This window comes from Emys orbicularis, chromosome 5 (genome assembly GCF_028017835.1).
Source record: "Emys orbicularis isolate rEmyOrb1 chromosome 5, rEmyOrb1.hap1, whole genome shotgun sequence".
NCBI lineage: Eukaryota > Metazoa > Chordata > Testudines > Emydidae > Emys > Emys orbicularis.
The window spans coordinates 2,626,850-2,640,279 of record NC_088687.1 but is presented as its reverse complement, the minus strand read 5'-3'; the positions used below and the strand labels follow the sequence as shown (position 1 = coordinate 2,640,279).

Sequence of the window (13,430 nt, the reverse complement as noted above, 5' to 3'; positions counted from 1 at the left end):
GAGCCCCCTCTCACGGGCAGCTTTGCCTGGGGCTACCATCGCGTGATGCCTGGTCACCTGCCCCAAGTCCAAACCCATCACGTGCCTGGCAGACGGGCTGAGCCCAGCCCCCCCCGGAAGGACCAGGCCACCCTATGACACAGGTTTCTGGGCTGGATTCACAAAGGGATGTGGGCACCTAACTGCCTCTTTCGGTAGCCAGTTCAATATTTAGGTGCCGTTGATGTTCCCAAAAGCCCTGCTCAGCCGCCATCTCAATGTCCACAGGCACCTAAGTTCGCCTGGTGGGCAGCCTTGTGTGTGCCTAAGTCCTGCTGCTGCCCCAGCAGGATGCTTCAACCAGGCAATTCCCTGCCTCTCTCCTGTGAGGGACCCGCTCTGGTAGGTGTGCTCCGATCTCACCCAGCCAGGGTGAGTTGGGATGTGACCAGGAGTCAGGTGGGCAGGGTGCTTGCTGGGGAGAGGGAAGATCCAAATTCAAGTCCCTGCTCTGTCTGCTTTGGAGAAGGGACTTGAACTGGGCTCTGGCATCTTCTAGTTGAGGGCCCCAGTCGCTGGGTTAGAGTCAGTCCCTCCCTTGCTTTCTCTGAGCCAGGTGAATGACTTTAACAGGAGAGACTGAACCATCCCCTCCCCTGACTATCCCACAGGCCGGTGCCCAGGGCCTCTCCTGAGAGCTGAGAGCCCTGGCTGCGAGTCCCTGCTCCAATCAGTCAGAGCAGGGCTTGAATCTGGGTGTCTCACAGCTCAGGGGAGGGCGCTGGCTGCTGGCTGTAATGGGAGGGGCCCCTTTCTGCTCTTTTCATGAGAAGGGGCTGAGCGTGGGGGCCAATGCCAGGAACAGGTTCATGGCTGAGATGCCTGAGCTGAGACAGACCCATGGGAGTTAGGTGCCTGCACCCCACCACCTTCCTCTGCAGTTCAGTCCTGGTTAGCTTAGGTGGCTCCTGCTTTGAGATTCCCTTTCTTAGCCCCTAGCTCTCCCCATGCATTGTATGGGGAGCCTGGGCCCCTAACTCAGGGCTGGAGGAGTGCCCAGGCGTTAGGCTTTCAAACAGCACAATGTTAAAGCGCACCAGGAAGCCAGCCCTGCACTTGCGACCCCCCCAAACCTGTCCTGTGACCTCCCTGGTGGTCACAACCCCCAGGCTGAGAAACACTGCTTTAGCTTGACTAGTGACTCTCACCAGTACAGTGGGAACTGAACTTTTGGGTACACTAATGATTCCCACCCCTTGGTTTGGTCTAAAGCAGTGGTTCTCAACCCGGGGTCCACGACCCCTGGGGGACCGCGAGCCAGTTTCAGGGGGGGTCTGCCAAAGAGAGCTGGCGTTAGACTGGCTGGTGCCCAGTGGGACTGGAGCCCTGAGCCTGAGCATCTGAGCTGGACTGTGGAGTTTTTATAACGCGTTGTGGGGGGTGAGGGGGTTAGAAAGAAAAAGTTTGAGAACCCCTGGTAAAGCAGAGTCATCTCAGTAACCTGCATTGCCACACGTCACTTCCTGAGCTTAGAAATTGGAGGACAAATAATACCCATCCAAAAGCTTTTTAAAAATACAACAGATGGGACAAAACCCCTCCGGTCATGAAACTGCCCCAGGGTCTGCCATGTGCAGAAGGCCTGCAAAATGGCCAGCAACTTTTTAAAGACAGTTATTGTGAAAGGGAAGAAAAGACCTATGTTGTCATAGTGAATGCTTGGGATGGGCTGTGAGTGAGGTGGTGAGCATGTACTAAGAGCACCCCATGCTGACAAAAACAAGCTGAAGAATGTGACCATCTACTTCGGGTTGTTTGGCTTGGCATGCGGGTGGCTGGATGGGGGTCATTGGCCTGTGATATACAGATCAGACTAAGGGTGGGGGCTCGTTTGGCCTTGAACTGACTTTAGTGTGACCAGAACACAAATATTTTCAGTTTTAACAGAAAGTTTTAATTGTATTAATACATCAGAAAAATATTCCTTTTCATTTAGTGACATTTATTAGACACACTTCAGATAAAATCAAAGGTTCTTGGCATGATCTAGTAATTATGGATGTCCTCAGTTCTCCTCTGTGGTGACTTTCAGTGCTCTGTGTGTTGAGTTGAGCAAGCTCGGGGTAATGACACATCTGGTTTTCTGTTCCGGGAACCTAGAGAATGTTAATGCTGGCACTGAGTGTGCATACGGGGATCAGAAGAAAAGGAAATTTTTCATACTATCATTCTGCCCTTTCGTAGTAGCTTTGCTCAGAGGTCCTTAACTGGTTCTGCTCTGTGCAGCTGACATTACATTTATACACCATATGGAACTCTAATCCACACAGGGTACAGCTGCTCTCCTCTTAGCCACTGTAAAATACGTTACAAGAGCTGTATAAACTTAGAGATCATTATTTTTTTTCTGGTTATGTACACTTTAAATAAAACACCATGTTAAATAGCAGGATGTTACTTTGAAGCATAAAATCTATTGCGAGAAGGAAAAGCAAAATCAGTTGTTTTCAGTGCGTAGGGAAAAAGCGAGTCATCTTCCTTAGTCTCTAACAGATCCACACTCTGAAGGGAGCCCTTCGGATTTTCTCCACTCTGCAAGGCGCTGCTTAAACCATTTCTAGAGAACAGAGAATTGTACAAAGATGAATATTTTGAAGGAAATTAGAATGATGAACTTAACAACTTCTTTGCATTGCTATAACTTTCTATTCCATTGCAATCACACATAAGGTAAAATTTTTGGAAGTGCCTATGTGATTTAGGAGCCTAAAGTCCCACCAAAAATCAACAGGAATAAAGTCCCTAAGTCAGTTAGGTGCTTTTGACAGTGTTACCCATAGTCTTACGTAGGATCTAGCTTTCCAGTAGTCTGACATCACAACCAGATGGATGCAGGATGGGAGAATGAGAGATGTGGCTGTCTTGTAGCAAGGGTTTGCTTTGATACCAGGTGTGCAGTGGTCCTGTGCTCCCAGTTAGTGTAGACATCAGCGAGTGGGGAAAGGAACGTGGGTCACTGGACTGAATCTTTCACATATAAAATAGGTCTGAAAGCTCCCTAGGGCAGGGACTATAGCCCTAATCCTGCATGGGCAAAGTACCTGCAGGCAGCTTTGTGCACAATGGGAGTTGATGTCTGTACATCTCCAAGCACACAAATAGGGCTTGGTTGGCGGTAGCGAGTACAAGTGTATGTGCATATTGAAGGCTGTGATCACAATGCACTTTAATATAAGTGTGGAAATTATCTTCACTATAGGACTAAATTCTGTCTTTTTGCTGCAGATTTTGCAGGACAGATAATCTAAGTCACATTTTTAACACTGGCATTTTTGATTTTCTAATTCACAGAAGTAAGTATTGCCTAAATGGCCAGAATATGATTGGCACTGCATGAGCAGCAATGCTGGAAAACCTGGAGTAGTGAAACTACCCTCGTCCTCCAATCCAATGGTGGGACCAACATATGCTTTAGATGACAAGGGTGGTAATCAAAGAGGAAAGTTTGATTATTTCAAAGTGCACAAGGAAGAAGCAGAACGGCTCTCTGCAGATATAAGTACAGTTTGGTTAAAAATTTAGATCCCTGTGGTACAGGTAGGCTATTTTCTAGGTTCTGCACCTTTAAGACTAAAGTGAACTCCCTAGCCTGTCTGGAGGGGCGTTCCCTGTGAGTTAGCCCAAGATGGCAGCTAGTATAGAGTGAGTCACACACACTGTGCTCTCCACAGGAGTCTGCATATTGTTTTTTCTTTGCTTCTTGTTTCCCTTAATCTAAAATAAGTCATCCCCAGTGGATGCCTACTATACAATGTTATAATGCCTCCGCTCTGCTGTATTCCCTTAGTGTTTGCCTTTGCCACCTTTTAACACTTACATAATAAAATGTGTACTGTCAATAAAAAGCCAGCAGCTGAAATAAGTCATCCATACGGACAGTCCAATGTTGCTCTTTGGCTGTGAATAAGCACAGCACTCCTATGCCTGTGATCTACTAGTTTGCTGTTAGCAGTTATTTTTGGAGCTATTGTGGTCACTAGAAACACCAGCGCCACAACACTTTTCCTAAGAGCATTGTAGCATCATTAACAGGGATATCTTGGCCCAACTTCAGCCTGGTAACTAGCTACTTAAACTTCTCCCTGTCAGTTCAATTAGATGGACTGTTTGACATGTCCTGTGCTAAACAGTTGACCAGTTACCACTTTGCACTTCAGCAGTAGTCTCTCTGGTGTCTGACTAGTGACTGCAGGGCACTGCAGATGGAAAACACTGATATTAATAGTATTAGACACAGTACATGTGCTATATAACTAAAACCTCAGTCTTGATTTATTACATAAACAACCCTTTTTGCAAATATCCTCAGCTCTGTAGGAGTATTTCAGGTTCAGGAGCAGACAAGCTTGTCTATGAAGGTCAAATTTTAATGTGCAGTAATTTTCACAAGAGAGACATGGGTTCTGTGTGCCCTTTGCCCTGTGTGATGTTTGATCGTTACTTTGTAAAGAAAGAGGAAGTGAAACTTCAGAGCCATAGCACATCTCTAACAAACTAACACACAGCAGCGCCTCTGCCCATCGTCTGAGGTCACCGTTTAACCAGGGAAATAAGTCTCTTAAGGGGAGACTCCAGTGAGGAGCATGGATTCTCTCTTGTAGCTTGTTTTAATCAGGAGATCAGCACGAAGAGGCTCGTGTGTGACTGATTCCCACCCCGGAGCAGACCTGGAACCAGCAGCGCAGTGTGGTGTTAGACACAAAGACCTGCACTGCTCCCCACTGAAGTATTACTTTCACTCAATGATGTCAGTTGCACTCTGGGTAAACTGAAGAGGGAGAAGGAATGAATATTACACCAGCGCCACTTACGCAGGCCAGGCCAGAGACTGGTCTCACTATATTTACACCATTGTGACTCCATTGACTGCAATGGTACTTCTGAGTTACATGGTGTGAGATCGGAACTGGGCCCTTTCCATTCCACTTCCCCTGAGCTCAGAGACAGCCTGCAGCACGGGGCGAAACCGTTTTCCTGGGGTGGCTTTCTCTTTAGATGCAACTTTGGCAATTATCAAATGGAAATGGCCCAGTGGGTGCTTCGCTGTTCCACCCTCCTGGGTCTGCTCATTGTGCTTGGTCTCCGTGCTATGTAGGGCTCATCTGGCCCCCTTCGCTGTACTGGCCTCCCAAGACCTTAAGAAGAGAAGTAACAATCATAGTCTCGCTTTTCAGCTTGTAGGAGAACTAATTTAGTATGATTGGGTGTATCTGGGTGTGTGTGTGTGAGTGAAACACTTACTGGGGGAAGCTAACAGCTGACGTTTGTCTTTCATTGTGTGAGTGGCTAGGTCTGCAGTCACTCTTATCTCTGGTGGGAGTGAGTCTCATGTAGACCTAGCTGCTGGGGATGATCTGTTTCCTGGCCTCATGCGCTTGCCTCCTATTGGCCAGCAGTTTCTGCGCTCCGGTAGGATGTAGCTGTGGTGCAGAGCAGAACACCAGGACTGAGTGTTCTCAGTGACCCGTGCTGCTGCATTGTGTGTATGTGTATGGACTGGAACGTTCTCAGGGCTGGTGGCGTCAGCCCTAGATAGAATGAGCTGCATCAATTCAGCCTTGAGCTGGCCACGAAGGCATGGATCACTGTGGGCAGATCTCTGCCCAACAGCACGGGGCACCATCTTCTGGCCAGCCACGGAGGGAAGGGAGTATAGTGGGGTGTCCTGGCTGTAACCAGATCAGCTACAACATCACCGGCTCATTCACCTGCACGTCCACCAATGTTATATATGCCATCATGTGCCAGCAATGCCCCTCTGCTATGTACATTGGCCAAACTGGACAGTCACTACGCAAGAGGATAAATGGACACAAGTCAGATATCAGGAATGGCAATATACAAAAACCTGTAGGGGAACACTTCAACCTCCCTGGCCACACAATAGCAGATGTAAAGGTAGCCATCTTACAGCAAAAAAACTTCAGGACCAGACTCCAAAGAGAAACTGCTGAGCTCCAGTTCATTTGCAAATTTGACACCATCAGATCAGGATTAAACAAAGACTGTGAATGGCTATCCAACTACAGAAGCAGTTTCTCCTCCCTTGGTGTTCACACCTCAACTGCTAGCAGAGCACCTCACCCTCCCTGATTGAACTAACCTCGTTATCTCCATACTGATTTATACCTGCCTCTGGAGATTTCCATTACTTGCATCTGAAGAAGTGAGGTTCTTACCCACGAAAGCTTATGCTCCCAATACTTCTGTTAGTCTTAAAGGTGCCACAGGACCCTCTGTTGCTTCTGGCTGTATGGGCATTCAAGTGCACAGAACAGGCCAAGAGTACCGCTTGGCCCTGGCCTGATCTAACAAGGTGAGGGCAGGGCCCCAAGGTGGCGAGGAATGGAAAGGAGGAAGCAAGCACTTCAGATGGGGGACTTTTCCACTGAAATGATCTGAATGTGGGAGACCTCGTGTCTCCTCACGCAGCCCTAAGGCCTAGAGAAGAGTATGGCAGCTGTCTTGGGAAGTAGTAGTAGCCCTGTTCTCCCTCTGCCCCTATATATTCACAGGTCTTCTCCAGAGAAGAATGAAAACAAACACATTCGTAACGCCCAGGGGAGGAGGACGAGGTACTCAGCCCACGCTGAGCGTGTTAGTAGGTTACACCCAGAGTATCGGCCTGCATGTCTTTGTGTCTCTGGGTACTGGAATGAACTCAGGCTGCAGTGAGCCTGGGGGAAGCTCCTGACTCTACCGACTGTCCTGACCAGTGCTGGCTCCGCAGTGCGCAGGAGCTGTGCTGGCGCAGCGTTAGGCTGTCTGCCCTGCTCAGCCCTGGGAGCTAGCTCTGGTCCCAAATAAGGGAAGATCGTACTGGAACCAACCACAGGCCTCTGACCTCGGGTCAAGGCTGGAGGCAGGGCCGGCTCCAGGCACCAGCTAAAGAAGCAGGTGCTTGGGGCGGCCAATACCAAGGGGCAGCACTCCGGCCGCTATCAGGGCGGCACGTCTGGGTCTGCGGCGCGGTAATTCGGCGGCGGGTCCCTCAGTTCCTCTCGGAGCGAAGGACCTGCCGCCGAATTGCCGCCGAAGAGTGGAATGGCACGATCGCGCTGCCGCGGCTTTTTTTTTTTTGTCGCTTGGGGCGGCAGAAAACCTGGAGCCGGCCCTGGCTGGAGGCTGTGGTGGGCCATGTCATGCTGCTAATGGTGTGACATTCTGTGGGAGGAAACGTCTCTCTGACCTCAGCAGGGAAGCTCCGGCCATGCCCATTGCCAACCAAATGCTTCCGGGGAAGGTGTAAAGTGCAACTAGCCACCTGTGCAATGCGATCCCCGAGAGAGGGAATGGGTCCTGACCCTGGAGCCTCCCGATGGATGGCTAACCCTGGAATGGCAGCCCTGCTGGGCACTGCAGCTGCTGTTCTTCTGGCTGGCCCTCTTTGCCTTGCAGCTATCCAGCCCAAGCTACTCCCACAGGCTAATGAAATGCTGCATCGAAATTTATTCCCATGGTTCCTTTTAAACCAGTTGCTTTTTTAATGTCCCTGGTGCCCTTTCATCCTGGTACTAACAGCAGGCAGCTGCTGCGTGTGGCTGGCTAAAGAGCAACACATCAAGGGGCCTTTCAGGCCCAGCCCTGCACTGGGGGGCAGCACTGAGCTGCCTGGCACCAGCTTGTGCCATGGGGAGGCTGTGCCTAGGAATCCTAATACGTCCTGCCCTGCCTGCGTGCTGGGGGACTGTGTGCGCTGCACCATCCCTAGGGAGAATGCCGCGTGCTCTTCCCGGTGCACCCAGCTAGCCTGTGCTGGCCGGGGGCTCCCTGACGCCATCTCCTCCCTGCCCTCTCTAGGGGTGCTTGGGAGCACAAGCAGGAGGGGGGGTCGGAGGCTTTTTGGGTGTTCCCCTCCCGCCAGCGCCTGCTCACTTTGGCCTTAATCCATATCATAAGATGCCAGGATTGTCTCTGCCTGTGTCACGCTGAAGCCTCGAATGTCTGAGCCAGCGAGAAGCAATGGCAGCCGCGACAAGCATGGCTGAGAGCTTTTTGTTCAGAATATCACCAGGTTCAATCAGCCCTGGGATTTGCGGCCTGCTGCTGTGCAGTCTGTAAATTCTGACTTTATGAACGACACCTGGGCGCCAGCACAACCTTTCAGCTACACACAAACGTTACAGTGATGAGCTCCAAACCGTTACGTGAGCCGGGCCCAGGGCCGCCCAGAGGATTCAGGGGGCCTGGGGCAAAGCGGGGTAGCGGACATAATAAGAGGTGCCACCCGCTGCGGCGCTTGTACTCACCGGGCGGCGCTCTGAGTCTGCGGCAGCGGTGGGTCCTTCACTCGCTCCGCGTCTTCGAAATGCCGCCGAAGACCTGGACCACCGCCGGGTGAGTAGCCAGGGAAGGGATTCTTGGCCAGGGCTCGCGGGGACCCTGCAGAGCCCGGGGCCTGGGGCAAATTGCCCCACTTGCCTCTCCCCCCCCCCCCCCGGGCAGCCCTGGCCGGGCCTTGCCCCAAACACACGTGGCTCATAAGTAGGAGAGGTGGAATAAAGCAGTGATGCCGCGAGTGAGTGTGTGTCTGCGTGAGTCTGTCCCAAGCAGTTCCCCAAGAACAATCTATGGCCTGGAGTCTCTCAGCCATGCGCGTGCTGTGTGTGTGGACAATCCCCCAAAGACTCTGTGTGCATGCACGGCACTCCAGGGACAGTCTGGCCCACCCCTCCGTCCTGACCCTGCATCTTGCAGCCAGTCTGGCAGCTCCCGCCTCCTATTGAAGGAGCTTCCAGGATTTCTTTGACCCCTTTTAGTCCACAGAGAATTCAGCTGATGCTACTGATCTGATCTAAAGGGACAGGAATGAGGACACAGAGAGTTAAAGGGACCACAAAGCTGCCGGCTGGGGGTGGGGTGGTAAGACTGAGAGTAGGTGGAAAAAGGAGAAAACAACCAGCGGGAAAGGGGCCATTGTTAAGGTGCTGTAACTGGACAATGCAGGCCAGCAGTGTAAGTGCAGAGACAGCCAGGGCTGCTGCTGGGAACCCAGCAAGTGAGGAGCCACAGTGGAGCCTGCCAGCCCAGCCTGGAGGGGAAGTGACAGCTATTCAGCCTCCCCAGGAGAGCGAGCGGGAACAGGGAGAGAAAGAAACATGCTTGAAAGGAAGAGAGAGAGAGAGAGAGATGCCAGACAGTGAGAGAGAGAAGGGGCAGGCCAGGCAGGCTGGTGGGAAGGGACGGAGCCCTGGGGTAGCAAGGGCAGGTGAAGTTCTGGGGGAGCAGGGCTGGGGAGGCAAATTGAGGCTATGGGATGGAGTAGGGGAGCACTTATGGGGATATGGGGGGTGGGATGGGAGCAGGGCCATGGGTGTGTGTTGAGCGTAGGGTATATGGGGCTGTGGCGTGGGGCGAGGAGTGGCGGGGTGGGAGTCTGATGTGAGATGGACAGCATAGTTATGGGGGAGAGCGGTGAGATTATGGGGCTGTGCCGGTTATGGCAGTGTGATGCAGCTGTAGGAAGGTGTGTTGTGAGATGATGAGCAGGATTATGGGGCTGTGGGGTGGAGTGGGTCAGGGCTGTAGGGTTCTGGGGTGAGGAGGGAGTTATGGGGTGTGGTGTGGAGTGGGTTGGGGCTGTAGGGTTACGGGGCGAGGAGTGGAGTTATCTGGTGTGGTGTGGAGTGGGTCGGGGCTGTAGGGTTACGGGGCGAGGAGTGGAGTTATCTGGTGTGGTGTGGAGTGGGTCGGGGTTGTAGGGTTATGGGACAAGGAGGGGGTTATGGGGTGGGTCGGGGCTGTACGGTTATGGGGTGAGGAGTGGGGTTATGGGGTGTGGTGTGGAGTGGGTCGGGGTTGTAGGGTTACAGGGCGAGGAGGGAGTTATGGGGTGTGGTGTGGAGTGGGTCGGGGCTGTAGGGTTACGGGGCGAGGAGTGGAGTTATCTGGTGTGGTGTGGAGTGGGTCGGGGTTGTAGGGTTATGGGGCGAGGAGTGGGGTTATGGGGTGTGGTGTGGAGTGGGTCGGGGTTGTAGGGTTACAGGGCGAGGAGGGAGTTATGAGGTGGGTTATGGGGTGGGTCAGGGCTGTAGGGTTATGGAGCGAGGAGTGGAGTTATGGCATGGGATGTGGAGTGGGTCGGGGTTATAGGGTTATGGGGTGAGGAGTGGGGTTATGGGGTGTGGTGTGGAGTGCGTCAGGGCTGTACGGTTATGGGGCGAGGAGGGAGTTATGGGGTGGGTTGTGGAATGGGTCTGGGCTATAGGGTTACGGGGTGAAGAGGGAGTTATGGGGTGGGGTGTGGAGTGGGTTGGGGTTGTAGGGTTATGGGACAAGGAGGGGTTATGGGGTGGGTCGGGGCTGTACGGTTATGGGGTGAGGAGTGGGGTTATGGGGTGTGGTGTGGAGTGGAGTGGGTCGGGGTTGTAGGGTTACAGGGCGAGGAGGGAGTTATGGGGTGTGGTGTGGAGTGGGTCGGGGCTGTAGGGTTACGGGGCGAGGAGTGGAGTTATCTGGTGTGGTGCGGAGTGGGTCGGGGTTGTAGGGTTACAGGGCGAGGAGGGAGTTATGAGGTGGGTTATGGGGTGGGTCAGGGCTGTAGGGTTATGGGGCGAGGAGTGGAGTTATGGCATGGGATGTGGAGTGGGTCGGGGTTATAGGGTTATGGGGTGAAGAGTGGGGTTATGGGGTGTGGTGTGGAGTGCGTCAGGGCTGTACGGTTATGGGGCGAGGAGGGAGTTATGGGGTGGGTTGTGGAATGGGTCTGGGCTGTAGGGTTACGGGGTGAAGAGGGAGTTATGGGGTGGGGTGTGGAGTGTGTCGGGGTTGTAGGGTTACGGGGTGAGGAGTGGAGTTATGGGGTGGGGTGTGGAGTGAGTCGGGGCTGTAGGGTTACGGGGCGAAGAGGGAGTTATGGGGTGGGGTGTGGAGTGAGTCGGGGCTGTAGGGTTACAGGGCGAGGAGGGAGTTATGGGGTGGGTCAGGGCTGTAGGGTTACGGGGCGAGGAGGGAGTTATGGGGTGGGTCAGGGCTGTAGGGTTACGGGGCGAGGCGGGAGTGATGGGGTGGGGTGTGGAGTGAGTCAGGGTGTGTGGGGGGATGGGTTTCTGGGCCGAGGAGCAGGGCTGTGGGCGCTGGGGCACTCACCAGGGTCTCCTCTTCGGATAGCCCCGCCTCGGCTGCGATGAGGCAGAGTGTAGTAGGGTCTGGGTGCTTGTTGACCTTGCTGAAGTTATACTCCAGGATCTCCAGCTGCTCCTCCGTGGGGCCCATCGGCTGCGCGGTGGCCATTTCCTCTGCACAGGGCGCTGGGGAGAAGGGGGTTCTTCCTGAGCCCAGAGCAGAGAGTGGAGCTGCGTCCCCTCCTGCCCTGTGCTGCTGGTGATCAACTCAGCCCTTGACCCCCAGCTCCAGCCTGTCCCCCCCACAGCCAGCTCTGCTCAGCAGCCAGAGCGGCCATGTTAGCAGGGCACCGCTGCCGCGCAGCACATGCAGCACCTGGTCTCTGAGCCCGGCGGGGCCTGCGTGCGCTGGGACTGCAACACTGTCAAACGCCAGGGGAGTCTCATGCTGGGGGCTGTCCCAAACCAGGCTAATCTGAATGAGTCAGATTTAGTGCGCTGGCTCATTGGGACCCCCCATGCAAAGCCCTTCATCATAGGCAGGGGAGAAACAGCCGCCAAAGATACCTGAATGGAGTAACCACCCTCCCGATGCACAGGCCCAGCGAGCTAGTTAATGCGAGGCAATCCGCACCCAGTGCAATGCTCAGTCTGCTACTTGTAAACCAGTCAGAGGCTCCATATCGTTGTAAACCCCGTTCCCACGTGGGTTTGAGCAGAGCCCCTTCACGGGGAACACCAGGAGCTGCTTCCCCGTGAGCAAAAGCAGTCGTCCTTCTGCTGGGAGCTGGCACAGACCCTTCACCGCGTGGTAGAGGGGACAGACTATTGGGCTGTGTGATGACAACTGCTCAGCCCAAAGATTAGCAGAAAGGCATAATTGGAATTGGTTAGGGGATCTGGAACAGAGGAAACAGGGGGAGAGTGTTAGCTAGTTCCCCTCACTGTGTATCTGCTTGAGATGTAATAGCCTGGAGAGCAGAAAACACCAGCTCTTTCCATGCTGAGTCTGGGCTCTGCTGGGCAAAGCTATTTTGCCATGTTTCCAGTTCCAGCAGGCTCCTGCAGGGCTGATTCCTGTTCACAACTTCGCTCGTTGGGGACGTTACAGGAATGTGCATGACTCTGGGAAGAGAGGCTGCTAGTTATAGCACTGGGAGAGCCAGTCCTCTGGATCCTGTAGTGCCCTGCAAGCCCTGTAACAAATTAGTGCATTAAGGGTAACTGCTAAGGGGGGAAAAATGCATTGTGCTTTTTGATTGTCTGAAAGGTTTTTTCCTTGGGTGTATCAGCAATACTGTGTGGCCGGACTCCTTATAGAACCACTGCATTGGAGTGTGACCTATTGGCCGAGACTAGAGCAGTGTGGGAAATGATTTCCCTTCCCAGGAGAACTGTCCAGAGTTCAAAAGACATTTCTGTCTCAAAATTGGCAGAAAAGTCAAAATGTCAAAAATTTTCACGAACTGAAAAATCTGCATTTTGTTTCAGATTGGGTCAATTGAAATGTTTCATTTTGATTTTGACCTTTCTCTGAAAACCTTTTTTTTAAACTATAAATTAACTTAAAAGTTGAACCAAAGTCATTTTAAACTGAAAATGGGATTTTTCATTTTGAAAATGTCAAAATGGGACATTTTTGACAATTGTGATTTTTCTCCCAACTTTTTTTGAAAGGGGAAATGTCTCAAACCTGCCCCTTTCCCAGGAGACGTTTGGGTTTTGACAAACTGGGATTTTTCCAACAAAAAAAGTTATGTGAAAAATTCCCACCCAGCCGTACGTGGGACATGATAATGGCAGGACAAGTTTTGCTCCCTCGGGGTCAGTGGGAGCCTTTCCAACCTCTGGGTGTGCATAAGGAGGGGACAGAGGAAAGCAAACAGGGAAGGGGGCTCTGTCGCTGTTTGGAGGGGTGAGAGGGACAGGACGGCGGGGGGGGGGGGCTGCGGATGTGAGGCGGTTTGTGTGAAGCCTGTGTATGAGTTCCCCTGGGGGAGCTGGCGTATGTGTGTGTGACTGGAGCTGAGGGTGACCAGAGAGCAAGTGTGAAAAATCAGGACAGGGGTGTGGGTAGCAGGCGCCTATAAAAGGCAAAGCCCCAAACATCAGGACTGTCCTTATAAACACAGGCCAGCTGGTCACCCTACTGAAACTGGGGCCAGGGGGAGGTGTCTGCATGGGTGGGTGGATTTTCGGGGGGAGGCAGTGTGAGATTTTGGGGTGGGGGTCTGCACAGAGAAGGTGGGGGCAGCACAGAGAGGTTGGAAAGGGGCACATTAGAGCAGGAAGGAGCACAGAGGATCTACACATGGGGATGGAGGCTTA

The 13,430-nt window shown here is 52.9% G+C and overlaps 1 protein-coding gene across 1 annotated transcript in view; it reads right to left on the bottom strand.

The window, feature by feature from the left end:
- Window positions 1–1,922: 1,922 nt before the first annotated feature.
- The window catches only part of HOPX (HOP homeobox), a 33,128-nt gene continuing 21,620 nt past the window's right edge, over window positions 1,923–13,430 (bottom strand). Inside the window, exons 2-3 of the mRNA XM_065405417.1 lie at window positions 11,128–11,288; window positions 1,923–2,596 (exon numbers count right to left, since the gene is read on the bottom strand). Coding sequence (XP_065261489.1) covers window positions 2,519–2,596; window positions 11,128–11,271 — 222 coding nt within the window. The 5' untranslated portion in view covers window positions 11,272–11,288 and the 3' untranslated portion in view covers window positions 1,923–2,518. The remainder of the gene's footprint in view (window positions 2,597–11,127; window positions 11,289–13,430) is intronic.